This window comes from Rhododendron vialii, chromosome 11a (assembly GCF_030253575.1).
Source record: "Rhododendron vialii isolate Sample 1 chromosome 11a, ASM3025357v1".
NCBI lineage: Eukaryota > Viridiplantae > Streptophyta > Magnoliopsida > Ericales > Ericaceae > Rhododendron > Rhododendron vialii.
Genome location: NC_080567.1, coordinates 23193374 through 23219054, shown reverse-complemented (window position 1 = coordinate 23219054; position 25681 = coordinate 23193374). Strand labels below are relative to the sequence as shown.

The window sequence follows — 25681 nt, the reverse complement described above, 5'->3', positions numbered from 1 at the left end:
TAAATTGCAACCTTTTTTTTTTTTTTTTGAAGAATCTTCTTCATTGGTTAAGTGATTTTCCTATATCGAAAAATCAAAGTACTTCTTCATTTTGAATATGAATATGGTTGGAGGAGACAACCTTTTTAAATGAAGATATAAAGAACCAAAATAAAAAATGAAGCTTGTTTGGAGATGCTTTAAAGGGCTTTGCATTCACTAGCATTTGTCCTTTCAAATATTATTAGTTCGAACATTCTTCATTTTCTAGTCCTGTTACATTGGAACACACCTCTCAAAACACACTACATATAGTGTTGTGTCTCACAACCAGAAGTCTGAGCCATTCATTATTTCGATCCCGACATGTAATTCATTCAAGCAAAAAAATCAAATTGATTAAATATTGATAAGATAAGATCCTGATTCAAATCAATCGATGAATAGTGAATCATATAATGGTCAATTTGTCTCAAATTCAATGTAATTTTTCAGATTATCATTGATGTTCGTTCAACTTAAGTCTTTACACTAGTAATTCATATGTCAAGACCTAAAGATGAACGGCCGAATTGTCAAAATAGGTTGTGGATTCACTCTATTAAAAGTTGTAAGTGTTTTGAGAGATTTGAGAGTAAAATTATCATTCTTTTTTTTAGATCAAATTCTTTATGTTGGGTTTTTGACCATAGTCGTTGTGGGTCCCACAATGCATTTATTAATATAATTTGAACCGTTCATTTATAGGGTCCATATAGTAGTATATCTATGCAAAACATCAACTCTCACGTGGAGGCACGTGCCCCCATGCCTTTTTAAAAAAAATAAAAAAATAAAAAATTGATATAAATTTTTAAAAGTTTCCCACATGGGTACAATTCATCAGTGTGGTGCAGTGGTTATATATCTTGTGAAAGGCTCTAGGCACTTGGGTTTGATTCCCAGTTATGACAACCTTTGTGTTTTTTTGGTTCTTTTCTAATTTTGTTCTATCTTTCCTTTATTTCTTCATTTTTATTCTATCTTTTTTCTTTATTTCTTCATTTTTGTTCTAGCTCTTTCTTTTATTTCTCCATTTTTGCTCTAGCTATTTTCTTTATTTCTCTATTTTTGTCCTATCACTGTGTGTTTTCCTCCAAATCCAAAATATTATGAAAATCAAATTACTAAATTCTTTAGTTTACTTTCTATTAATCTTACGGTTGTCACCACGACAGTTGAAAAAGTATTTTCAGACATGAAAATTATCAAAAATCAGTTGCGGAATAGAATGAATGATCAATATTCAATGATTGAGCGATAATTTTGTGGTATACATACAGAGAAATATTTTTCAAGATTGTGAATAATATGTGCCCCCAGTATATGAAATTCCTGGGTCCGCCACTGATTGAGAGATATATCAAAAACTGAATTTTAGTTTATAAAATAAATGGGCTCATTAGTAATTCTAAAGTTAGAACCATATATCCATTTCTAAACCATGATTTAAAGTTTAACACACCTATTTTTGTTGATCAAGCTAAGCTTTTGAGTGAACGTGCTACTTTGTGGGCCCTATAAGATGAACACTTTGGACACCATCCGATGGTTGTGAACACTCCAACCGCACCTCTACAGTCCACATTTAGACTGCAGACAAGGCTTGTGCTTTGCGTAAACTTAGAAAATGACGGCCCATAACGTGTTTTGATAATTAATACTCGTCTATGATATTTTTCGCATTAACAAATGTTCTTAATTTGTCCTTGACTGGTATTAATTAATCAAAGAGTTAATTATGGGTCGGTCTTAATATTGGATTCCATAGCCTACCAAGTCCTATGAGATAAAAGTGTAATGCTCACTAAGTCTTGTGGGTGTGATTTTTCTTCTTTGCCCCACTTTAAATAGCAACAAATGAACACAACCCATCATTTAAGGTTTCAAATAAATGTAACCCACCCCCCTCCCCTCTCTCTCTCCTCCAGTCAGCCCCGCCACTACCGGTTACTCCTTCGTCGGTCTCAGCCACTCCTCCGCCAGCTACTCCTCATTCGGCCGTTCCACCCCCGCCGCCTCCATGAACGTCGATGCCTCCGCCGCCTCCATAACGTTAATGCCTCCGTCTGGAACTGCAATCACCATTCTTGCCGCGGTTCACAAATGAATGCCCCATCTCATCATTTTAGGGTTTCAAATCTCCTAACCCATCCCTCCATCGCCGCCCTCTCTTCGACCAGGATCACTCCGTCCGGAGGCGGCACGACGCCGTCCTTCCACCTAAGCGTGACCGCCCGGCCACTTGACAGCGACCGCCTTTTCTGTCTCCACCTTTTTCAGCTAACAGTGTTAATTGTAAATTTGGATAGAATTTAACACTGTTAATTATAAATTTAACACTGTTAATCGTGGCGGTAATTAACACTGTTAATTATAAAATTAGACATAATTTAACACTGTTAATCTTGGTGGTAATTAACACTGTTAATTATAAATTTGGACAGAATTTAACACTGTTAATCGCGGCGGAGGCAGAGTGGTGGTATAAGAGGTTATATAGGTCAATTGTTAATTAACACTGTTAATTGTGGTGTAAATTTATATAAAATTAGCACTGTTAATTGTGGTGGTGGCGGCAGCGGCGTGGTAATGGTGATTGTGGTGGCAATGGTGGCGGCGTGGTGGTGACGGTGGAGTGGTGGTGGTGGTGGTTGCGGCGTTGTGGTGGTGGTATAAGATGTTGTATGGGTCAACTGTTAATTTAAACAAAAATTAGCACTGTTAATTGTGGTGGCGGCAGCGGCGTGGTAATGGTGATTGTGGTGGCAATGGTGGCGGCGTGGCAGTGATGGTGGAGTGGTGGTGGTGGTGGCGGTGGCGGCGTTGTGGTGGTGGTATAAGATGTTGTATGGGTCAACTGTTAATTTAAACAAAAATTAGCACTGTTTAATTGTGGCGGCAGTAGTGGCGGTAGCGGCGTGGTGGTAGTGTGGTGGTGGTGGCGTGGTGGTGTGGGTGGTGGTGGCGACACAGTGGCGATGTGGTGGTGGTGGTGGCATGGCGGCGGCGGCGGCGGCGGCGGCGGCGGCGGCGGCGGCGGCAGCGGCAGCAGTGGGGTGGAGTGGTGGTGGTGGCAGCGTGGGGGCGGTGGTGGTGGCTGGATCGTCTCTCTCTAATCGTTTTTTTTATGAGGGGTATTTTTGTCAACAAAATAATAAGAAGGACTTATTGGACCATAGACTCTTTAGACAGAACCTAATAGACAATTCTTCACCCAGACAAGACCGACTAGGAAATTCATCTGTGTTTTGGCCGTCATTTTCTAGTAATAGACATCGTTTGTTGGGCCCCTTAAGTTTGTGCTGGGCCAAACATAGATCAGATTTGTTCGTCATTTCCAGCTTTCCCCACCCCAGAAAAAGGAAAGGGAAAAAACCCATGTCCTGTCCTTGTCCAGTTTTTACTTTTTAGTTTTTACCATGCCATGCCGTGAGAAGACCAAAATCACAACTGAAATCAGACGGTAAAATGGCTTTAGCGCCCAACCGAGTCGTCGACGAAAATTAGAGCACCACTTCTCTCTCTCTCTCTCTCTCTCTCTGCAATCCCTTACTTCCAAATAGGGTTTCTCACTCTCTCTCTCTCCCCTTCTCCCTTTCTACAAATTCTGAAGCCCTAGGTACCTCAATTTCAAGTGTAGATTAATCATCAATGGGGGAAGACAAGGGCAGTGGCAGTGGCAGCGGCGGCGAATCGAGGAGGGCTACGACGTCGTCGTTCGTGACGGTGGGAGACCGGCAGAGGTTCACGGTGGAGCTGAGGCCGGGGGAGACCACTATCGTTTCGTGGAAGAAGCTCGTCAAGGACTCAACCAAGGCCCAGGGGCCCGCCTCCGTCCCCGAACCGCCCCCGGCCAACGCTCACCCGGCCCTTGAGTCTCGGTTAGCTCCGGTAAGAGTGCCTTTTTTGATCGTTTTTCAATCGCGAATGCGGGGTGAGAAAGCGTAATTGAGTTGTGCAGTCGAAGTTTTGAGCCTTTAGAATTGTGTTGGAATGTTTGTGAATAAAGTGTACAAGAATATGTGGAAGTGTATTGAGATGTTTATTGAAAGCATAATTAGAATATGTTTCCAATTGGCTTATTAGTTATGCAAGAATTAGATAATGCTATTTGCTGGGGGGAGGGGGGAACTGATGCTATCCTCTCCAAGTTATGTCGATTATTCGGTTATTGGTCCAACGCCTAAATTAGGCAGCTTACTAGTCAGCGAGTTTTGGAACATTGGGTTCATTTGCTAATTTTACACTGGGGACCTTCTTTTAGTGGTTGTGGCATTTTTTCTTGCACATAATTTATGACATGCTCATTTTTGCGTATATGTTGCAACCAGTCGTCCAATTACTTCCATTGTTGACTTGTCCACCTAATCGCTAACCATGCGCTTCCATTTCAAGTGCAAAAGGTTGTATCTAACTAGAGTGGTGGAACAAGCTATGATTTTCTGCAGGCTGTTCTTAAAAAAGTGCTTAATGGGGGTTTGATTGTTGTAAATTTGTAGTAGACTACTGGCCTCTTATATTAGAAGCTGTCCTGTGAGCCTTGTTCTTCAAAGAATTCCAGGCCCAATGCGAAGAGTGAATGAGTGATTGCTAGTCTATTTATTCCGTAGCATTGTACAGCATTATTCATTACCCTGAACTGTTAAACATACATACCAATAATTCTCATTGTAATTCTTATTTGAATCCATCATAGTAAGATAACCATCTCGAACAGGGGTGTAGATTTGGTAAATTTGCTCTGGTTAGATGAATGTTGGTCGTTGAAGGGGAGAGAAGAAGGATGCCACAACTCACTAGTGTATGAGAAAACCCAAAAAGATGTGTAGGTAATTATTACCCATGTGCGTGACTCATTAGGAAGAGAGCTGCAAGTGCTGTTTGGGATGGAAATATCTGTTCTTGTTTTTCTTGCAATGTCCGACACGTCACATGCTCTAATATGTGTTACTATGTTATCTTTGTGTGATATTTACATGTATGTTTTATGTTCTATTTGTGTGTGTGATATCTTTTATGACACAAGGTGCATGTCCTGTTTCTGTGCATCATCAATTATCCATTCATTTTTAACTGTTTTTTTAATCTTGCAGGGACACGCTGATGAAAATGACGTGAAGGATGCCCCCCCTGCAAGTCGATTTAGTGCTGTTATTGAAAAAATAGAACGCCTATATGTGGTATGTGACCGTGACTTCCCACTTTTGTTTCTCTGATACTCTTGTAAGCAGTATTAACCGGAAACTGCTAGTGATAGTTGGGTGTGTTTTCAATAGGCTAATCGTTATAATGTAAACTTATCAGGGCAAAAACAGTAGTGATGATGAAGATCTTAATGATATTCCAGATGATGACGAGTATGATACAGAAGATTCGTTCATAGACGATGCAGAGCTGGTTGGTATTGTTAATGTTGTCTGTAGGTTTGCATGACTGGTTTGTCTTTGCAGCACCAGTACTTGGTATCGATCTCATGGTAAAATTTTGCATCCACTAACGTTGCCACTTTTTTGCTCCTGTGCAGGATGACTATTTTCAGGTTGATAACTCAGCCATAAAACATGACGGATTCTTTGTCAATCGAGGGAAATTGGAACGCATGTGAGTTTCTCGTATCCAGTTTCTTTATACTGTTTGCCATGATATGACACTGTATAATGACCTAGCACTTGAACCTGCAAATGGACTCAAAATGGGTCTTAATGTTAAGTTAGAAAGACTTCTGGTAGGTTTAACGCTGTATAAAGTTTTCAGTCATCATTCTCAAGACAAGGATGTACTGGCCAAGATGCTCTTAATTACAGTAATTATCCATCTATGCAGTCAGGGGGATCCAGATCAAGGGTGTAGTATGGTATGGTTATTAGCACCTGTTTCATTTCTGGTTTTAATTGCTATCAAACATCTAGATGTGGCAAAGTTATTTGCTTTTGCTCTTGGAGCTAGAATCAAACATTATTAGTTAGTAAATGTACAGCACTCTATTGTCTTAGCTTTTAGTTACCTGCTGAGATTAATTCTTGTGTCTACTCTCATAACTTGTTTTTGATAATTTACTCTCATAACTGAGTTTTCCAGCTTAAGGTGATGCCTGTTACTAGATTTATACTAGAGCAATAGTGCACTCTATTGCCTAAGCTTTTAGTTAGCTGCCAGGGAGAATTTGTGCGTCTATTTAGAGAAGGATATCGTTGTGTAGCTTTATGTGGTGCTCTCTGCAGTCCTCCCTTAGTTTTCCAGCTTATGGTGGTGCCTGTTTATCAGATTTCTGCTAGAGCAAACAAGTCATTGTCTTGTTGTGGTTCAGTTGAAATTAATTATATGTTATTCCTAATTATGTTTTTTTCTTTTTTGCCCTTTTGATAGAAATGAACCTGTGTTATTGCCTAACCAACAACCTAAGAAAAGGAGAAGAAAAGATTCGGCAAAAGGTAATGTTGAGGGTGATGATGTGGCCGTTCCACATAAACATGCAAAAGTACGAAAGAAAGAAACTGAAAAGTCAGTGCCTTTGGTTGGGAAGACCTCTACCGGTCCCTCTCACGTTGTGGCTTTACCAAGTGTACGACCTGAAGAGATGAAATTCCAGAATCAGATGAATTCCTCTGCAGTTTCTGCTAAAAAGAAATATGCTGAAACAAAAACTTCATTGGATCCATCTCGATCTTCAAAAGTTTCAGAAGGTGATGCTTCTTTGCTTAGACCAGAGGAAAAGGATATTGACAAGCAGAAGACAATGGCCCCATCTAACTTCCAGGGTGACAAATTGAAAGACGGAGGTGATTTTGCTGATGCTTCAGTTCCTGGCAAAAGTTCACATGCACAATCCAAAACCCAGTTTGCAAAATCTTCGAATGACGTTGACGAGTTGGATCAAGCTGTTCAGCGGAGAGAAAAAGATGGCATTCGCGAAAGGTTTGACCTTAATGTTTCTGAGGGAACGCATTCCACGCAAACTGTGGTGACTCTCTCTCTCTCTCTCTCTCTCTCTCTCTGAATTTTCTATCCCCTCTATGCACTCCTGAGTGCATTATGCTTGAGCTTCCAGAGTGTTCCGCAGGTAGGGATTTCTGGATGGCTTTTCAAAATAGTGTTGTTTGAGTTAATTGGATGCCCTTTCTTACTTGTAAACGAAATTTGTTGTCTATGGGAGATCACGGTAAGCTATAACTTTTTGATCTTCTGTAAACAAGTTATTGCCAATATTCGGCTGATAATATTGTGCTTCTCTTTCTCTCTCTCTCTCTCTCTCTCTCTCTCTCTCTCTCTCTCTCTCTTCTCTGATTTCATTTAAGTTTAATGGGATAACTATGGCTGCAGATGGTGAAACTTGTTTATTTGAAATGACTTTTGTCAGCGTCAAGAGTTTTAACCTGAAATTACATGTTGTTCTGTTGGAAATCTGTGTACTTTTCTTGCTGTAGTTATTGTACCCATCTGTATGTTATGGCTGGGCCAGATCCTCTATGATTTGCAAACAGATGCAAATTCTATTGGAAAATTCCAGTTTGAAAGGGGGTTTGGAAATGCAAGTCCGGGGGTTATTTGGGGCTATATTGGTTTTAGTTTTGGAATTCAAGTGTTTCTGAATAGTCTAGAAAGGGGAAGAGTATTTATAGAGGCTGATGAAGCTGGGTTTGCTTCCAAAAAATGTGACACATGTCCCAAAGATGTCTAAATCTTACTGGGCAAAAATATGGTCCATCAATGATAATGCAGTTAGTGTCTTAGAGACTTAGACAAGTAGTGGACGAGTGTCCTATTCTAAAAATGTATCATCAAGTGGCAAAATCATGTGATGGGTCGTAACGGTTGTTTTTAGGCTTAACACTTGTATGTCTAGGTTTCGAGGGATGATTGATTTGATGGTCTATTCAAATCATAAAACTTTGCAATAACAATTTGTTTTCTCAGTGTAAAATCTAAACCTACGAACTCAGGATACCTCACTCAACTTTTCTTGATGGTAAGTGGCTCGTCTCACTGAGGGAGGAGACATGCTTCTATCTTTGTTAGCTTCTTTTCTAGCAACCCTTCCGAAACCTCTCACATCATCTAAGGCATTGCCTCGGCTTGGGCAAATGAGCTCCATAGACTATACTACAAATGGGTAACAAACGCCAAAAGGGGGAAACTTGGACAGTTGAACATAAGAACAGCCCATAAAGTGAGCTTTGGCACCATGTAAGTTAACCGATTGTTCTTAAACTAAATCCACTGGGAAATTGGCAACCGGGAGTATGAAGCTATCCAGCAAATTTTACTTCAGGACTCTTATTTAAAGTACAATGCAGCTCTCATCTTGGAGAGGTTTGTAATGTTATTGTACGTTAGCATAGCAATAAATATTTAGTCACCAAGTTAGCTCTGTCCATGTACTCCTTTTGCCCTTCAAAATTGTGCACATGCTACAACCCCATGGAATATTTCTCAAATTCGGATCTCCAAGGACCAGGGACAATTGCTAAGCTTTTCTGTTTTGCTAAAGAAGTAGATGTGTTATTTATGCATCATGCTAGGAAGACTAAGTGCACCGAGGAGCTTGAGTTCTTTCTTCTTCTTTTTTCGGAAGCCTTGAGGAGTACGCAGCAGTATATATCCATCGCCGGTGCATTTGGTTGCCCCATTCTTGGGTGCTTTATCTTGTGGCCCTGCTAACTGCGTTTGTTTTACTTTAGGAGTTGTCTAATTCAGACTGTAACGGATGGGGCCATACCATTTTGTTGCAGTAGAACATTTAACTGAAAATCTGAGAGATGATTTAGCTATTCTGGTCGACAAAAGTAACTCGTTAGTTCTATTTTCTGTGTTTACATAGATCGATCCTAGGTTTTTTTTTATTCTTTTGGGGGGGCTTATGTGCGTGCTGCTAGCAATTTTTTCGTAACATTTATATCTTGTGCTTGTAACTGCAACTCAAGCAATTATAGATATGTATTGGTTTTTTGTTTGTTATAATTAATATTAACATATCCATTTGGTGTTCTTAGATCATGCAGAAGGCTCCACTCCAGCAGAGAAAGGAAGGTTCCAGCGTAAGATATAAAAGTTCGATGCTTGAGAAAGCCATTAGAGAGTTAGAGAACATGGTTGCAGAATGTATGTGAAGTATCTTGTGATTATTCTAATGATTAGTCGATTACTGTAATCGTAGTGCAAGTCAATTAATCATGTCTATGTATTATATAACAGCGAGACCACCGTCCATGGAAGTTCAGAATGCTGATATTTCATCTCAGGCAGTCAAGAGGAGGTTGCCACGTGAAGTGAAGCAGAAGCTTGCAAAAGTTGCTAGATTAGCGGTACTAGAGAGCTCATGTTATTATGGTTTAGTCCTTGGTTTATGGTCTAATGGAGTCCATTAGTACTTGCATTTTCTTTTCATTAACTTCCCATTTTTGTCATAGAAGATATCAATATTTTGTCCCTTACTTTTTGGGTAAATCATACATCTGGTGATTGCAGCAGGCAAGCCATGGAAAAATATCGAAGGAGCTGGTTAATCGTCTTATGAGTATTCTTGGACACTTGGTACAGCTGAGGACGTTAAAGGTACCTTTTTTGGGGAGAACTCATTAATGATCCTTCAGTAAATAGGGCTTTGCGTTGATGCTAACTCCCAACCAAGGTTGGCTTCACTTGAGTGAAGGCTTGGGTGGTTATTACACAAGTTAGAGGAACGATAATTGTTGATTAGGTTACAATCTCAAATCTGAATAAGCATTGCTTTTGAGGAGTTGGATAATTCGCTAAAATTCTGAAAAGTCAAAACTAATTGTTGCGAACAGCTTAATGATAAATGTTAAATTTCTTGTTGACGATTAAAGCATTAAGAGGAAAGCGAAGATAGCATATTGCTTCATATGCATGTTGCTTCATATGCGTGTACGGGCATGAGAATGGAGAACAAAGTAACTGAAACTGAGAACTGGAGAATTCCAGAAAGAGTAATTCCTTCATTATTAGTCTGAAAATCTTTAATGAGGGTACTTCTGAAGAATGAACTTCTTACCTGGGCAAATCAGAAGTTGGAAAAATAAGCGCTCATCGATGGATATTCATCCATTTATCCATTTTCATTTTTTAGCCATATGATGTGTCTCTCTGAAATAGGAAAACACAGTGAGAAACAGCGTATTCTTCTTTGTCCAACCTGTTATCATGCAAGAAAATTGAATACGTAAGGAAATGACTAAACCCAAAAGGAAGAGAAAAGATCTCAAGTCTGACTTTACTGAAATGATTTGCCAAGTCCTTTTAATAGTCTTTATATTCTTTGCTCCTATCAAACTGTAAAAAGCAACGACTTTATTTTTTATGGGAGTAAATAAGCATGGCCCAATTCCCATCCGCATGGGAAAGCCCTTATTCTGCAACTGACCAATACCTCATGATAAGATTCTGGGATGATTCTTGAATTGTTGTAAGATACTCATCAATTCAACTATGAGAAAAGTTATCATTGACTAGCATATTATTATTTTGTATTTGCTCTCAAAGCAAGAAATATTACGTATGGTGACAATCTTGCGACAGTTCACATCAGGATTGGACAGTAAGAGCTTCTTAAATCTCAAGGATGATAGAATTTTGTCACCTTGAATTTCGTGAAGTTGATGTTATCTCCTTTCTGTTGATGGGAACCAGGGTACATATAGACCTTAGTTGTCTTTGTTTTTGTATCAAGTGTTTCCTTTAATGAAAAACAAAAGAAGTGCTTCTGTGTCGATCATTGATAAATTCCACATGTTTGTGCTGCAGAGAAACCTAAAAGACATGGTTATTATGGGGCTATCATCCAAAAAGGAAAAAGATGATAGATTTGAGAAGATGAAAAAGGATGTCGCTGAGCAGATAAGAATGCGAGTGCCTTCTATGAAGGCGAAGGTAAGATTATCACATCCTGGTGTGTGTGTCGGTCTATTGACGTGTCCCCCTAACATGTGGTGTACCCCATGTTTTGAAAATTTGCGTGTCAGTGTCATGTCCGTTTGTGTCCGCGGTGCTGCATGGCATCCACCTGCTCCCACTTCCCTCTCCCACGGCCAAAATAAGGAAAAGGCAACAAAAGATCTCTAGTGTTCAGGGAGATCATGTTGGAGCTTTTCCTGTGTTTAAAATTATTTTTTCTAATGTAACATCTTGGAAACCGTAAAGTCATTTGGAACGAGTTTCTTTACCCTGCTGATGTTCTGCATATAGATGATTAGTTTTGGAAAGTCTTTAGTTTTTGTGTTGTTCTGAATTGGTACTGTACATATGATATGTTTTTCAGGCACTTGAACAACAAGCTGGAGCATCTGATGATTTTCAAGAAATTGGCAATGAAGGGAAAGAAGTCATCAAAAGAAAATATAGCATGGATGATGCTTTAGAGGACAGTATTTGTGATCTCTATGACCTCTATGTCCAAGTACTGAGTTGTGTTGGTAATGATCTCTTTAGAGCATTTGCTTTGTTTGAGAAAGTCTCTTACTTTTTCCTACTCGTTTTATTCCTTGGTCTAGGGGCTGGATGAAGATGCAGGTCCGCAAGCGAGAAAGCTTTATGCAGAGGTAGTTGGCTTGTGCTTTCTTTTGAATGTGTTGAGACTAGGTAGGGCTGTTATGCAAATATATCTGCTTATATGGTGTTCCATGTGGAAACCTTTCAAGGATGCGTTAAGTGGTTGTGTAGGAAGCTGGAAGAATTCTGACTCTCACCTTTGCCTGCTGCGATTGCATTTAGTCTTCATCTCTAATTATGGCAATTAACTTCTCGGCCATCAGTTTTTATCTTCCAATGACAGGAGATGGTGTTTTGTGGTTGCAACTTGTTCTTCGTTATTTGCAAATCTGTTGATATGTTTTGTCTTGCTCTTTTTCTCTCTTTTCTCTCTTTCCTTTCATTCGTTGTGAAACTAAAGCTGTTGTGCTTGTTCAAACCTTCTTCAGTATGCCTATAACTTATTGACCTTTTCTGTTTCTGCCATTCTTGATTCAGCTTGCAGGACTATGGCCAGATGGATATATGGACAATCATGGAATTAAACGGGCTATATGCAGAGCAAAAGATAGGAAGAGAGCACTGTACAGCCGGCATAAGGTATTGATGTTTCCGTATGTCGTGTATTTGCATTCCTTGTCTTTTCTGTGCGTTATGACATCGTCTACATAAGTTTTGGTTCCCACTTCATTGAATACCTGAAGAGGGGAAGGAAATTAATTAAGCTCTTGCTTCTCCAGCTGTTTCTTCATGCATTCATACTGACCTACATCTGTTCTAGACTTTTAGTTACTCAATTGTGATTTGGTTAAAGTTTTCCGCATATAATTATGTACACTGAAAAATAATTAACTCGCTTTCTTGACAGTGATATATTTTCCTAGAGAGAGTTGAGAAAACACGCACAAACATGCGCGAACGGGTACTGGACTTGATATTAGTTTTGGGGTAGCAAAAGTTATACAATATACACACGACAAGAAAACAAACAAGACAGCTATATGCACGTGCGTTCTTCAAAGAAGTAAACAAATTGTTTGTGGGCGAACTCCAGAGAATTGTCAACTCACTAAATTACCGCGTTTCAGTACAATTTGGAAGAAAGGGAGGGACATTAGTGAACTGTTGTAAATTGCATCTTTATGCATTTCATGCTCTCTTCTTCTTCTTTTTTTTGAGGAAATGTTCAATTTTGAGTTGGATCAAGGTGGGCTACTTTGTCAGTTTTCTACATCGTATTTTGATGGGGGGAAAGGCACTTGCACCATAGTATCTTCAGTTCTTTCTCTTTCTTTCTTTGTTTTTGTTTTTTTGAAGTTTGGCAATAGTGCATCTTTGTTGTTTTCTCCATGTCAATAGCTTGGGATTTCGTTTTGTTATACTTGTCATGATGTTATTTGATGTATTCTGGCAACCTGTCTTGGTTTGAGTGATGTAGGACTTCTTTAGGAAAATTGAGGTTTTGCTAATGCTGCCCACTAAATGATTAATGGTAGGTTTTGGTCATTGGGAGCTTCTGGGGCTAGAGTTCTTATTTTGGTAGGAAAAAGTTCGTGAGGTTCTATATAGAAAAGTTAATTTGGGCATGATTACCAAAAGTTCCGAAGCTTATTTTGCTGGCTAATGCTTCTGTAGGCGATACTTCTCACAAAATTTGCTTCAAACTATATCTTTTCACAAGGTCTGATGTGTGTTAATATACATTTTACGTCTAGGATCAGGAGAAAATAAAGAGGAAGAAGTTGTTGATTCAGAGGAATGAGGAATCAGTTCGAGTGGATAGTAGTTCTATAGCTCAGCCACAAAATATACAAGAGAAGTTGGTCACTGATTCTAGTAATTACGGTTTAACTTCACACAACAAGCCAGTCTCTAATGCAGCAGAAGCAAATACTACTGTGAGGGTGTCCAATACTATATCGGACGCTACCAAATTGCACCGGCCGAAGCAAGAGAAAGTAAAGGGGGTTCTAAGTAATCCCAATGACATGACAACAATGGGTGCATTGACAAAGAAAAAGGTGAAGAGGAAACCAGAATTTGTTTCTGCAGATGGGGAGGAAAGACACAAGTTGCACAGGCAGGTTTCTCCTCCTATCCGAAAATCAAGCCTTCCGTTGGTGGCTCCTCCTCCGCCAGTTCAAAAACCCAGCCTTCCAATGGTGGCGGCTCCTCCACCTCCTGTTCAAAAACCAAGCCTTCCAATGGCGGCAGCTCCTCGAAACTTTGAAGTTTGAACACCTCAGCTGACGGGATACAGCTCGGATAGGAAGTTCTCACCGCGTTGGTGTTTTTTGTAACTACAATCTTTGTTTTTTGTTCTCCCTTTGCTCGCGGCTTCAATCTTTGTTTTTTGTTCTCCCTTTGCTCGCGGCTTCATTCATTTTGGCAATATTGTTCTATTTCCAAAATTCGACGCTGATGTCATGTTGGATGAATTTTCTTTTGGTTAGAGGTAACATGAGATGAAATTGTTCTCAAAATTAACTAGGATTCGAGTACAGATGGGATATCGTTGAATTGTTCTGCTCAGCAAAGGAACTGGGAATCAGCAGATGTGAGGATTAAATCATTTGAAATATTTGCTGATTTATTTGTTCATCATAAATTTGCTCACTGAAACCGCCTTTGAGGTCAATAGCAAAGATAAACAAGCTGAATTACGATGTTTTTTTTTTAATGCGTCCATATGTTCTAGTCAAGCTTGAATAATACCTCTACTCTGCTCGATTCAGATCAGATATAAACACAGGACCAGAGAGGTTAGAAAACACATCCGGTTGTGACAATGACCAAAGGGGTTAGTGTTTCACAAGAGGATACCCACTTGAGTTTATGAGGTAATTGACTGTGAATAATGTTGATTTGGTGTTTGATCAATGATGGGAGAGAGATGATGAAAAGGGACGGATTTGAATGAAGAAGAGATGGTGGATTGCTGAACTTACTGATTGATACCAGACCTCACCTTGTCTAAAGTTATGCAGATTAAAATAAGCAGGCATTGGTTAAAATTTAGCCAAAGATGTGGATACTTCCCTGATCTGATCAGCAGAAATAAATTTTTTGACAAATTTGAAAGTATTTTTATTCCCTCAGGAGAAAAACTTCGGAAGCAATTAAACAAATTTCGAAACCCTATCAATGTTGTCAAACAAGTGGCCCTTAATAGAGCTTAGTAGAAGAAAATGATTCATGTAGCCGACCTCAAGTGATTGGGACATAAGGCTCGGTTTGGTTTGGTTTGGTATCAATGTTGTCAAACGCAGTTTAACAGTTGTACCGGAAAAGGAAAAAAAAGGGACCCAGTTTGACAAGCCTACGGCATCGTTTGATGGGGGAAATCCAATCTACCGCATTTTCTTGTATAAAGCGAAGACCACCTCCAACCTTGCGTCCGGGAGATTGATCCTTGCGGCCGTAATATCTAACCTTGCGTCCATGTACTCCAATCTCGCAGCCATAACCTAAAACATTGCGGCCACAATTGTGAAGATCTCATATCTTATTCTAGTGTAACAAATTAGTTGATCATGACTATGTTCCCTTTTTCTCTACTCCTCGCTCTCCATGTATGGTGGTTGTGTATGCATCTATGTATTTTTATTCAAAAAAAAAAAAAACTAAAAACTAAAAGGCCAATAGGATTTGAATATAGACCAAAAAAAAAAAAAAGGGACCTTAATCGATTGGATTCTGTCTTTGGTTTTTTTTTTTTAACACAGCTTTGATGAATTTAGAGATTGATGTGAGAGAATTGGGGAGAACAAATTGAGCCATGTATTTTGATGTTTTTATATTTCTCCTTATAATTAATGACTGGTTTTCAAAGCCATAAAGAACTTCTTTTGGATCAACTATTTTAAACTAAATAGTTGATGTGAAGCACCCATAGAGGGGAGGGGAAACACAAAAACCTTGATGACAGTTGCGTAGTATAGTTAGAGACAATGGACACTATAGTTAATTTTGAAGAATGTACGTTAATCATTCGATCAAATCAATCTCAGCTCTTATTATGAATGTGGTGCTCTAGTGTGGATCAGTCATGTGATGTGATATATCCAATCATGTGGAGCAAAATAAGGCCTACAACAGTTCCATTTAACAAACAATCTTTTTTTTTTTTTTTTGGATAAGTTCCATTTGTCCATTTAACAATCTTTTATTTGTACATTTAACAAACAATCTGAAGAGTTCATTTGGCAGATCTCAATATATTTGTTATCTGTGCAAACTTAATCGGACATATATCCAAGTGAACGAAGCATGATTGTTATAAGTGAAACGGACAGTTTGCATGTAAAGATTCATTTCTCTTTTATGATAAAAAAAAGAAGAAGATGATTTGATCAATCCCCTTATTGATGTTCATCAAACGAGACCGTGTTGAATCTCATTTTGCGACCAGTGAGAGTCGCGCGATAGAACACCACACGGATGATGTTGATTCTTCTCCACATACGCAGCACCTGAAGCAACATATAGCACCTGAAAGGCATATTCTTGTGAGTGCACATCCACTCAGACCAAACTGAGAAAATTGTTTTGAGTATAGAATGACTCATTCTCCCTCTAGAGAAGTTTACCAAAAGACAATTCATATGCTTTTACAAAGAGCAAACAAGAGATTTTATATTGTCTCTCACCAGATCAAACATAGTGAGTTGTCCTCGTATGAATTCCATAACATGCACCTTAATTAATTACTTTACTAATTTATTCTAATATATAAAGCGAGAACAGCATTTTGGTGTCTCCCAATTTTAAAGCCCCGTCACAATGGTTTTTTCCAAAATTACTCCCACCAAAAGAATTCCAATTGCTCCTAAACCCTTTCACGAATTAACTGTCAGATGTCACAAATCAAAATTCTACACCGACAGTAGGAAAAACACTATCAAAATCTGGCTTTGCATGTGTCCGACCTCTAAATCCTCCTTGCGTGTGCCCGACCTCTGGTAAATAATTAAGTGGTAAATAATTAAGTAGCTCTGAATTTAAAACCCTTGTTGTGGTTTTCAATGTGTACCAAGAGCCCACAAGTATCCCACTAGAGAAGTATCCCAGGGGCCGAGAGCCCTGAATAATTTCTCCACCAGAGAGCTGCTAGTGCCATGGCCATGTAAGATCATGTCACGACAATCTTGCAGTACTAACGTGGATCGAACTTGTTGATAGCACAGTTGATGGTATTGCAGTTCAATCACTGCCGTTCATCTTGACAATTAATGGTCCAAATTTGCCTATCCTACAGGTAAGATGGACCGTTGAAAACACTTTTGGATGGATACGATCAAACGGACTTTTGGACTGCAGACTAGCCGTTTCCAGCACCCAAATGCAAGATACAACAACAAACAAACCAGAAGCGCTCCCAACTGTCAGGCCAGAATACAAGCCAAAAATGACACCAGGTAGAAAACAGACAACAGAACAACATCAACTGGATTTCGAAACAAAAACAGGAATACCCAAATCCCGCACAAATCACTTCTTTGAGAGGGCATTGCCATTCGAAAGGACCTGAGGAACTCCCTTGCACTAGTTAGGCAGTTATAATTGCAGAAGCCACTGGTTTAAGTGAAGGAACTTGGGGTATTTTTTTGGTTCCCTGATGACTTGAGTCATTTTTTTTTCTTCTAAACATTCGTCGAGAACATCGATCGTGTTAGAAATTATATTTGTCTCAGAACTCATTCACAAAATAAAATTAAACCACTGAATTGAAACCATTTTTAACATCACAAATATGTTTCGTATTACAATACATCCTCTGAACAATTTTTGAGCTTGTTAGGTGTTCTCAACGAGTTTTAATAACGAAAGAATTCTGATCATTGCAGTTTGACCCGAGAAAAGCCAACAAATCCCTTGATGAGGCTTAGAAAATTACACATGAGTGGGCCCTTCGATTGGATGTGTGCCTTGGTAGCACGACAGTTGATTCGTTGTCAATAGTGATCGTTTGGTGAAGAGATGTCATAAGAAATGGAATCATAACTGATTAGATGAAATGGATTTTCTCCAAGGGTTGAATTGGGTCTGATTTTATCTTCATTTGTGCAAAATGCAACCACCAGCCTATTCATTCATCAGGCTCGTTGTATTCTGGAGGTATATTCATGAGTAACCCAGTGCACAACAAATTCACCAAACTTAAAAGTGACGAATATGGTGGTGACAAAAGTGACGAATATGGAAGTGACGAATATGGAGGTGACGAAAGTGACAATGTAATGTGCCTTCGAATGTTATGCAAGAATGAGAAGAATCCATCCATGCAAACAACAAGAGCAGCAATACAACAGAAATAAAATACAAAATCTGTATTCGTTGAACGCTACTATTTTTATAACTCAGGTGTCCAAGTCAGATTTTGCACACCTTAACTAATCCTCACGACACTTACGATCTTCTTCCTCTGCATCATTTTATACACAAAGTAGTTGGACCCCTAGTTACTTTTCCCAAAAGTACAGCAGTCAATCGAATGATTTCTTTCATCCTCCCACTTTCTAACAACATCTTAGAGGTAGAAACTACTTTATAAAACATGCAGCTGGGAAAATGTTTCATACTAGAGGGACTGCATCTCTATAAATAAAAGACCTTGGATATCAAAAGAGAATAAAAGAGCTTGGATTCTGAATAAACTACTTGAAAATGAAGTGTTCAATAGGCCATCTGATTAAGAGTAACAAGCCTTACATTGGGGTCCTCTTTATCCAGTTTGTGTATGCAATCAAGGCCTTATTCGCCAAAGCAGCAATTGCCAAAGGAATGAACCCTTACGTCTTCGTCTTTTATCGCCAAGCTTTCGCCTCACTTGCCTTAGCTCCATTTGCTTTCTTCCTTGAGAGGTCCCTCAAAAACATTACATTTCTTACCTTTTGCAACCAATATAATTGATCTTTATTCTTTCGTTACTCTGCCTCTAACTAGTAATTAGTCGGTGAATATTATGCAGTAACAAGCCTGCTACCCTGTCATTGAACTTACTTTGCAAGATCTTCTTCGTTTCCTTATGCGGGTACATGCTAAATCAACCAAGTTTGCATTTTGTTATGTGGAATTAATAATGAAATACTCTTATACCATGCTTCTGGTACTCTTAACAATTTTCAGGATTACGCTAAGCGTAAATCTAGACTCCTTGTCATTGAATTATGTCTCGGCAACTTTTTCCGTGGCTATATGTACCACAGTTCCTGCCATTACCTTCATCATGGCTATTTTCTTAAGGTACGTGCATCAAAATGTACTGATCATTCGATGGATGGTTAGTTTTTTTGGTAGAGAAATGATTGAAATGAAATTTTTTGATCGAGCTTGATCATTTCAGGATTGAGAACATTTCCATTAAGCAACGGCATGGATTAGCCAAGGTGGTGGGTTCCATAGTCAGTCTCTCTGGGGCTTTGGTTTACATTCTTATTCAAGGACCACCTGTGTATCAAGCTGACCCCAAGGCAAGTTCAGTCTCATCTACAGAGTGCTATTCCAAAGGGGACTGGATGAAAGGCTCACTTGCATCTATCTCATCCAACATATCATGGTCCTTGTGGATTATTATGCAGGTCTCTCTCTCTCTCTCTCTCTCTCTCTCTCTCTCTCTCTCTCTCTCTCTCTCTCTCTCTCTCTGTACGTGCGCGTGGTAGATGCAACATAGGATGAAGAGGGGCACGTGTCCTTTCCCCAACTTTACGCATATTTTAGCTTAGCCTATAAGAATCAAACTTATTTTTAGATATTACCCCAAATATTTCAAGTGTCCCCTCAACTATGCAACATCTCTTTTACTTCAGTGTCTCACTAAACATGCTGCAATTTTTTCCTTTCAAGTCTTGTTTTTGTAAGAAGTTCTCTTCATATTTTCTCCGTTCCAACTTATATCTCACTCTTAGCTCCAACAGTACTCTTTGTGATTATCCGCATTACACTGTCCATATTCCTACTTGGTTTTCATTGAAATCGACTCATCTCGTGCCATAATCATACAATATCAAGTGCAATAAAGGCTTGGCCATCCATGTATTTTACCATTTCCGAATCTGTGTTTGTAATCAATTTTTTTAGCTCTGGTGCCCCGCTCTGTCCCTGAATTCCTATGGGGGAATATTTGCAGGGTTCTCTTGTGAAGGAATATCCAGCAATAGTACGACTTACAGCCCTGCAAACCTTCTTTAGCTGCATACAATCGGCAATTTGGGCAGCTGCAGTCGCGAGAAACTTATCCGCATGGAAACTTGGATGGGATCTTAATCTACTTTCCGTCACCTATTGTGTAAGTTTCATTACCGGTTTTTACCACATAGGTCTTGAGAAGGAATAAATATTCTTTTTAATAACTCAGGTGTCTGGGCCAACTTACGGGCACCTCAACTAATCCTGGGGACTAATCCCATTGCCCACTTGCAAGGGTCCAAATTAAAGCCGTGTCCGTGTACCCATTTCTTTAGAAATTCCACATATCCGTGCTAAATAGTATACAGTGTACCTTCCACCTTCAATAATGGATGCAAAGTGTCCAATCTTCACATCTTATGCAGCCGAAGATCATGTTTCCTTGTCCCAATGTACTAGTTGCAGACGCACAATGTGATGGAAACATTGATTTGTGTGATTGTTTCATTGGGAGTACAATTGAGACAAAGGGCCATGGATATTTCAAATCGGAATATCCTGTCCAGCCTTCCTATATATAGTTACTTTGAACCTCCATTTCTTGAGAAGCACATTAAAACCACAGTAATCGTTTTCTAAAGAACAAAGCTATTAAGACTTCATTATGTTATCAATTAAAACGACTTGTGATTGATCTTTATAAGAATGTCTTCTATGAGTATTCTTGATTGGTTAGCCTCAAGTTGTGTCAAGAACTTTGAGTTTTCCCCCCCCCCAACTCAGCTTTCCAAAATCTCATTTGGTATCAATATCCACCTTTCATTGTACTGTTGTCTTGTTTTTACAGTGAGCAAGATGTTTCTTATATATCATAATCTTTAGTAACAACTTTTCTTTATTGTATAGCTACTCGATTATATTGGGTATAACTGTATAAATCATTTGGAATTGACAGTTTGATGATCAAAATGGCAGGGTCTAATTTTTACAGGGGTGACATATTGGTTGCGGATTTGGGTTGTAGAGAAGAAAGGTCCCGTTTTTCTAGCTATGTTCACTCCATTGTCACTTCTTCTAACAGCCTTCTTATCAGCAGTCTTAGGGATGGAAACCCTTCACTGGGGAAGGTCCGTGCCTTATCTTCAATCGTTAATTAACCAGAAAAATCATTATAAAATCAGAGAAAGTGCGGCAAGGATTGATCTGTTACCTTATTGTGAAAGACCTGTCCAATTATCTTAAAAATTTTGCAAATGCCACTTCCACATCATTCTAAAAGACATTTCTGGTTTAAAATAGGTAATAAAGAGTTCTCCTAATTCTTTGATATTGTTGACAAATCTATCTTCACAATATTGTGGCAGTGTCGGCGGTGGTTTGCTACTTGTGGGGGGGCTCTATGGTTTCTTGTGTGGGAAACATGAAGAAGGAAAAGCTGAGAAAATTGAACAACAAAAGTCGGACACCACAGAGGAAACTGTATAGGAATGCACTAACATCAGTGACTACTGTTAAAAGCAATGACCCAAGCTCAGGAATACATGGAAACAATCTACATGTTACATTTCTTACTAGGGCTTGTTATCCTATTGAAGAACATTTAGCTTGTGAAGTTCTTACTTGAAATTTTGGTGACAGGAGGTAAAAAATGACCAAAGTCATGCCATTGTCAAGGAGAAGAACGATGAGCAGGACAAGGTTCAAGTAAATAGTACAAAGAATACAGCTAAGAGAGAAAAGAAAATGCACAGGATTAATGCAAACTTAGATCAATGTAGATAGCAATAAGCATAGCAATCGATAATATACCCATAAAGCGATCAACCATATTAGTGCAGTTTGTGTGAAGCAGATAAATACACACCGTATAAGTCAATCGACAGAGAGCTTACCACAAAAAATATCCAACCAGGAGTGAAACGCCTTTCCTTAAAACCACAGTCAGTCGTCCTTTTTCTTTCAGTTGTTCCATTCAACTCCAAGTAGCTGAACTTACTACAACCCCCAAGGGAGAAATCTTGATCTAAACAGCCTTTTCTGAGGCAGATGCTTTCAATAAAGTGATAAAGACTACCGTTACTTCAGATTGAAAGTAAATGTAAACGCTGAGCAGAATTCAAACTAGATTCAAAATAATCAGGTATGGAGCAGTATATTTGCAAAACTAGGAGATTAAAAGAAAAGAAAAGATACGTACATTGATACACATGCCCCAAACTACTTATCGTTCCATTATCATTGATACTAGATCATCCTATACTCACGAATCCCCTGTTTATCAAGCGCATGATATCTTCTGCCGATAGCAAAAGGTTGGTTTTGAGTTGGAAGCAAAGTATGCCTCTCCAATGTTGTCATGGCTTCCCAAACTTGAACTAGTGAGGAATTAAGTCTTGAGTACAATATTACTTTCTGGAGAGCATGCCTGATCTTGTCTCTAACATTCGCCATCTTAAGTGCATTGCGAATGAAGTCCACAAAATGATAATCATGAAATTGAGTTTGGAAGAACTAGAAGAAGAACAAAAAACAAGAGAGCATCCTCCACCACCGCAGAAGCATCTCCGGCCCTTATACAAGACAAAAGAGCGTGTCCTGATGCATTCAAGATGTGATTTCCACCGTTAACAGCTAACGCATTTTTCTTCCATTAACTACTTACTAACTTAGTTTTCATTTTTTGGATGCATGTACAGGTAACCAAAAGCTGATTTCTTGAGAAGTGTTTGGATACTCCAAACTCCCCGAAAAGTTTTGTCAGCAAAAGCGATTAGTATGTAATATAACTCCATTCCCTAAAGAAATCTTCATCCAATGCCATGATAGACATTTTTCTTTCCTACAAAGTGGAAGGGCAAGAATATTTAGCCTTGCAAGCTTATCTATCGTGTTGCCGGTTGCCTCAAGCAAATTTTTTTTTGGTCAATAGATAGAAGTGATCATTTTCCATCAGATATGAAGTACAAAGTACAAATCCAGTACACTTGTAAGAGTCTGCGAGAGAACCAAGCCCAACAACTTAATCAATACAAAAAATAAGCCCATTATAGGGTAGAAACAAAGAAAGAAAGAAAAAGCCCTCTAAGGAAAGAACACGAGACTTGAACTCCTGACCAACCTGACCTCCCAATGAAATGCAATTTACAATGTAAAATTGGCAAGAAGAACCTAACAACTCGTGGCTCCATGAGCTAAGTTGTGAAGAAATGGCTCGAACAGAAGTTGAGAACAAAAAACAATGGATGGCAACAGATGGGTTTTTATGATTGTATCTCTGTACCATGAAACACACAGCCCAAGAGGATGTAAATTGCAAAAGGAAAACGCTCTGGGTTAAGTGGATAAATTTAAGTAAGTTACTTTGTAGCATCAACTCACGAATCCGCTTGGCGACGGTTCTTCAAGCTCTCCAACCTCGACGGTGAAGGCGTGCGCGGCTGATCCAGCTCCGATCTTCCGGTCCTCATCTCGCCCATGCAACGGGAATAGGTTTACCACTCTAAATTCCATGGGCTCACCACCCTCCTGGTTCCGACACGCCATAGTATTTTTGTTTTTCTTGTATTTTCGTACCGATGGCCCATTTCCTCCAGCTGAACAACCACACAAATTACAATCACTTTGTTTGGTTTAGATTTTAGAAAGTTATTTTTGAGAGTTGGAGTGGTAATGAGTGGAGAGAGATAGAGAGAAAAATTTATTGAAAACTGTGCCGAGAGGTAAAAGTTAATCCCAAAATGTCAATCCAATCAAGGTGAATCTCTCTCTCTCTCTCTCTCTCTCTCAGCGGAGTGGATTTACTCAGTAATACTGAAAACGAAACGATTTGGGTGTGATCCAATGCGGCCAAATCTATTTTCAGAAAAATAAATCGACTCTGATCATCTTCGATTATTAACTACTCGTAATTTGTATTCGATTAACAAGATCTTTCTCGTTTAATCTTCTTGACACATTCTACTAGTTGAACAGTTTCGATCAAGAAATAAATCCAGCACGAGTTCACAATTTGCAAATTACCACGTCGGAGTCCACTATCGGGATCTATAGTGGGAGCTTCACAGAGTGCGAATAACCTCAAACGTTGAAGATGCGAGGTTTTATAAATCCGTCGTTTTATCAAGTGTGGCAGCTTCTATTTTCAGAAAAAGTAAATTGACACTTATGATCTCCGATTATTGGTCGATCGGTATTCGATTCACATGATCTTTAACAAATTCTAGCTTATTGACAAGATCTATAGCTTGAACAGATCAGATTAAGAAATAGACCCAGAATGAGTTCACAATTTACCAATTAGATGTCTCGAATTCCTGCAAATGGAAGCTTTCAAGGTTTACGACGTCGTTTAATGAACGTCGCATTTTAAACCTGCGAAGTCCTAATGAATGCAACCAACGTCGGTTTTTTTAGTGTTGCTATTGGTACATATAATATGTACATACAATGTACATATAGATTTTGTGGAGCGCAATTCGGATTCCACAAATATGATCCAAACTGCTCATTATTTTTAAAACATCTTTTTATGGAGCCTTGTAAAAAATCAGCTCAACCCGATATCGGTAAGAATTTTTTTTGAATTTGTTGGGACGAAACTAAGCAGTTAAGTAGTTTTGTCTCCACAAATTAAGAAAAAATTCTTATCGATATCGGATTGTGCTGATTTTTTACAGGGCTTCATAAAAAATATTTGAAAAATAATGAACGATTTGAATCATCTTTGTGAAACCCGAGGTGGGACCCACAAAACTGATATGTACATTTCATATGTACCCCTAGCATTTTTGTTTTTTTTAACAAAACCTCGCGTTTCAATTTCAATTTTGCTATCAGCACGGACAAGGATTCCGACCTCTATAGGGATCCTACGTGGAAGGTAAGAGGTGCACTCCTCTACTTCTCGAAGCAGCTGTGTTCCCAGCTTCACAATCAAGTGCGGAAGAAAAAAGAAAGTAACCCAAAGGGACCCGCCTCAGTTCAAATTTTTTGGGCCAATTTTTGACCGGGAATTTTCAAAGAGATTTCCCAACTTTTCATCTCTCTCTCTCTCTCTCTCAACTTTTGGATCTTCCCCCACCTCACGACTTCTGGATCTTCCCTCCCCAGACGCAGCCTCAGACCACCACCCCTTCTCTCAAACCCAACTTCCATCTCTCTCTCTCTCTGCCCTTCATTCGACACCACCACAGACAATCTCTCCTCTGCCGCTGCTACCGTTGACTGTCGACGAAGGTAGATTTCTGATCTGTCTATTTCTCCCCTAATTTTATGTTATTAGATTGCTTCGATTCTTGTTAAAATCCCTAATTTTCTCATCTTATGGATTTCTTAAAAAACTAATGCTTTCTTCCTTGAAATATCAGTTAAACCATATTAAATGGAGATAATTGGCCTAATTAGGTAATGTTGATTTTTCCAAATTTAACAAGAATCGAAGCAATTTAATAACAGAAAATTAGGGGAGAAATAGACATATCAGAAATATATCTTCGTCGACAGTAGCAGCGGCAGAGGAGGGGTTGTCGGTGGTGGTGTCGAATGAAGGGCAGAGAGAGAGAGAGATGAAAGTCGGGTTTGAGAGAAGGGGTGGTGGTCTGAGGCGGCATCGAGGGAGGGAAGATCCAGAAGTCGTGAGAGAGAGAGAGAGAGAGAGAGATGAAATTGATTGTATCTGGGAAAGTTGGGGAAATCTCATTGGAAATTCCCGGTCAAAAATTGGCCCCAAAAATTTGAACTGAGACGGGTCCCTTTGGGTTGCTCTCTTTTTTCTCCCGCGCTTGATTATGAAGCTGGGAACATAGCTGCTTCGAGAAGTAGAGGAGTGCACCTCTTACCTTCCACGTAGGATCCCTACGAAGGTCGGGATCCTTGTCCCTGTCAGCTTCGACCTGGAACCCGACCATTGTAATGATCCTACGTGGAAAGTTGAAATGGTCCCACTCCTCTCCTTCTCTTTGAATTCATTTACGTTCAAATATGGTCCCAAATTCAAATTTAAACCGGGAAATTGGGATCTGAAATTCACTCTCCACCGATAAACCTCCCC

At 39.2% G+C, this 25681-nt stretch overlaps 2 protein-coding genes and 1 long non-coding RNA gene across 4 annotated transcripts; all 3 read left to right on the top strand.

Moving 5' to 3' along the window:
• The first annotated feature begins 3461 nt into the window (after window positions 1-3461).
• Window positions 3462-13988, top strand: LOC131307317 (ubinuclein-1-like). 2 transcript variants are annotated; one of them, XM_058333761.1, is made up of 13 exons: window positions 3462-3912; window positions 5115-5201; window positions 5326-5418; window positions 5546-5622; window positions 6388-6982; window positions 9012-9120; window positions 9214-9323; window positions 9490-9573; window positions 10783-10908; window positions 11297-11434; window positions 11529-11576; window positions 12004-12105; window positions 13221-13988. In XM_058333761.1, the coding sequence occupies exons 1-13, from the start codon at window positions 3673-3675 to the stop codon at window positions 13740-13742; spliced, it is 2331 nt and encodes a 776-aa protein (XP_058189744.1). In that variant the 5' UTR covers window positions 3462-3672; the 3' UTR covers window positions 13743-13988. The 2 variants fall into 2 exon arrangements, with proteins under 2 accessions (XP_058189744.1, XP_058189743.1); XM_058333760.1 differs by having other exon boundaries at window positions 3464-3912; window positions 9487-9573.
• A 3710-nt stretch (window positions 13989-17698) lies between these two features.
• On the top strand, window positions 17699-21198 carry LOC131307315 (WAT1-related protein At1g43650-like). The gene is made up of 7 exons (XM_058333759.1): window positions 17699-18368; window positions 18476-18538; window positions 18634-18750; window positions 18851-19085; window positions 19634-19792; window positions 20608-20759; window positions 20997-21198. Exons 1-7 carry the CDS (start codon window positions 18172-18174, stop codon window positions 21115-21117), a joined length of 1044 nt encoding a protein of 347 aa, XP_058189742.1. The 5' UTR covers window positions 17699-18171; the 3' UTR covers window positions 21118-21198.
• Window positions 21199-22252: 1054 nt separating this feature from the next.
• LOC131307316 (uncharacterized) lies at window positions 22253-23250 on the top strand. Its single transcript, XR_009194088.1, has 2 exons — window positions 22253-22383; window positions 23000-23250. It is a non-coding gene; the product is annotated as an uncharacterized LOC131307316 (long non-coding RNA).
• The last annotated feature ends 2431 nt before the right edge of the window (window positions 23251-25681 follow it).

Excerpts from the sequence above, each read along its gene's own strand:
- LOC131307317 (XM_058333760.1), top strand. The coding sequence starts at position 3,673 with ATGGGGGAAGACAAGGGCAGTGGCAGTGGCAGCGGCGGCGAATCGAGG. Across the intron at positions 5,202-5,325 it reads AAATAGAACGCCTATATGTG|GGCAAAAACAGTAGTGATGA; the intron begins GTATGTGACCGT and ends TAAACTTATCAG. Across the intron at positions 10,909-11,296 it reads TGCCTTCTATGAAGGCGAAG|GCACTTGAACAACAAGCTGG; the intron begins GTAAGATTATCA and ends TATGTTTTTCAG.
- LOC131307315 (XM_058333759.1), top strand. The coding sequence starts at position 18,172 with ATGAAGTGTTCAATAGGCCATCTGATTAAGAGTAACAAGCCTTACATT. Across the intron at positions 18,751-18,850 it reads ATCATGGCTATTTTCTTAAG|GATTGAGAACATTTCCATTA; the intron begins GTACGTGCATCA and ends TGATCATTTCAG. Across the intron at positions 19,086-19,633 it reads CCTTGTGGATTATTATGCAG|GGTTCTCTTGTGAAGGAATA; the intron begins GTCTCTCTCTCT and ends GAATATTTGCAG.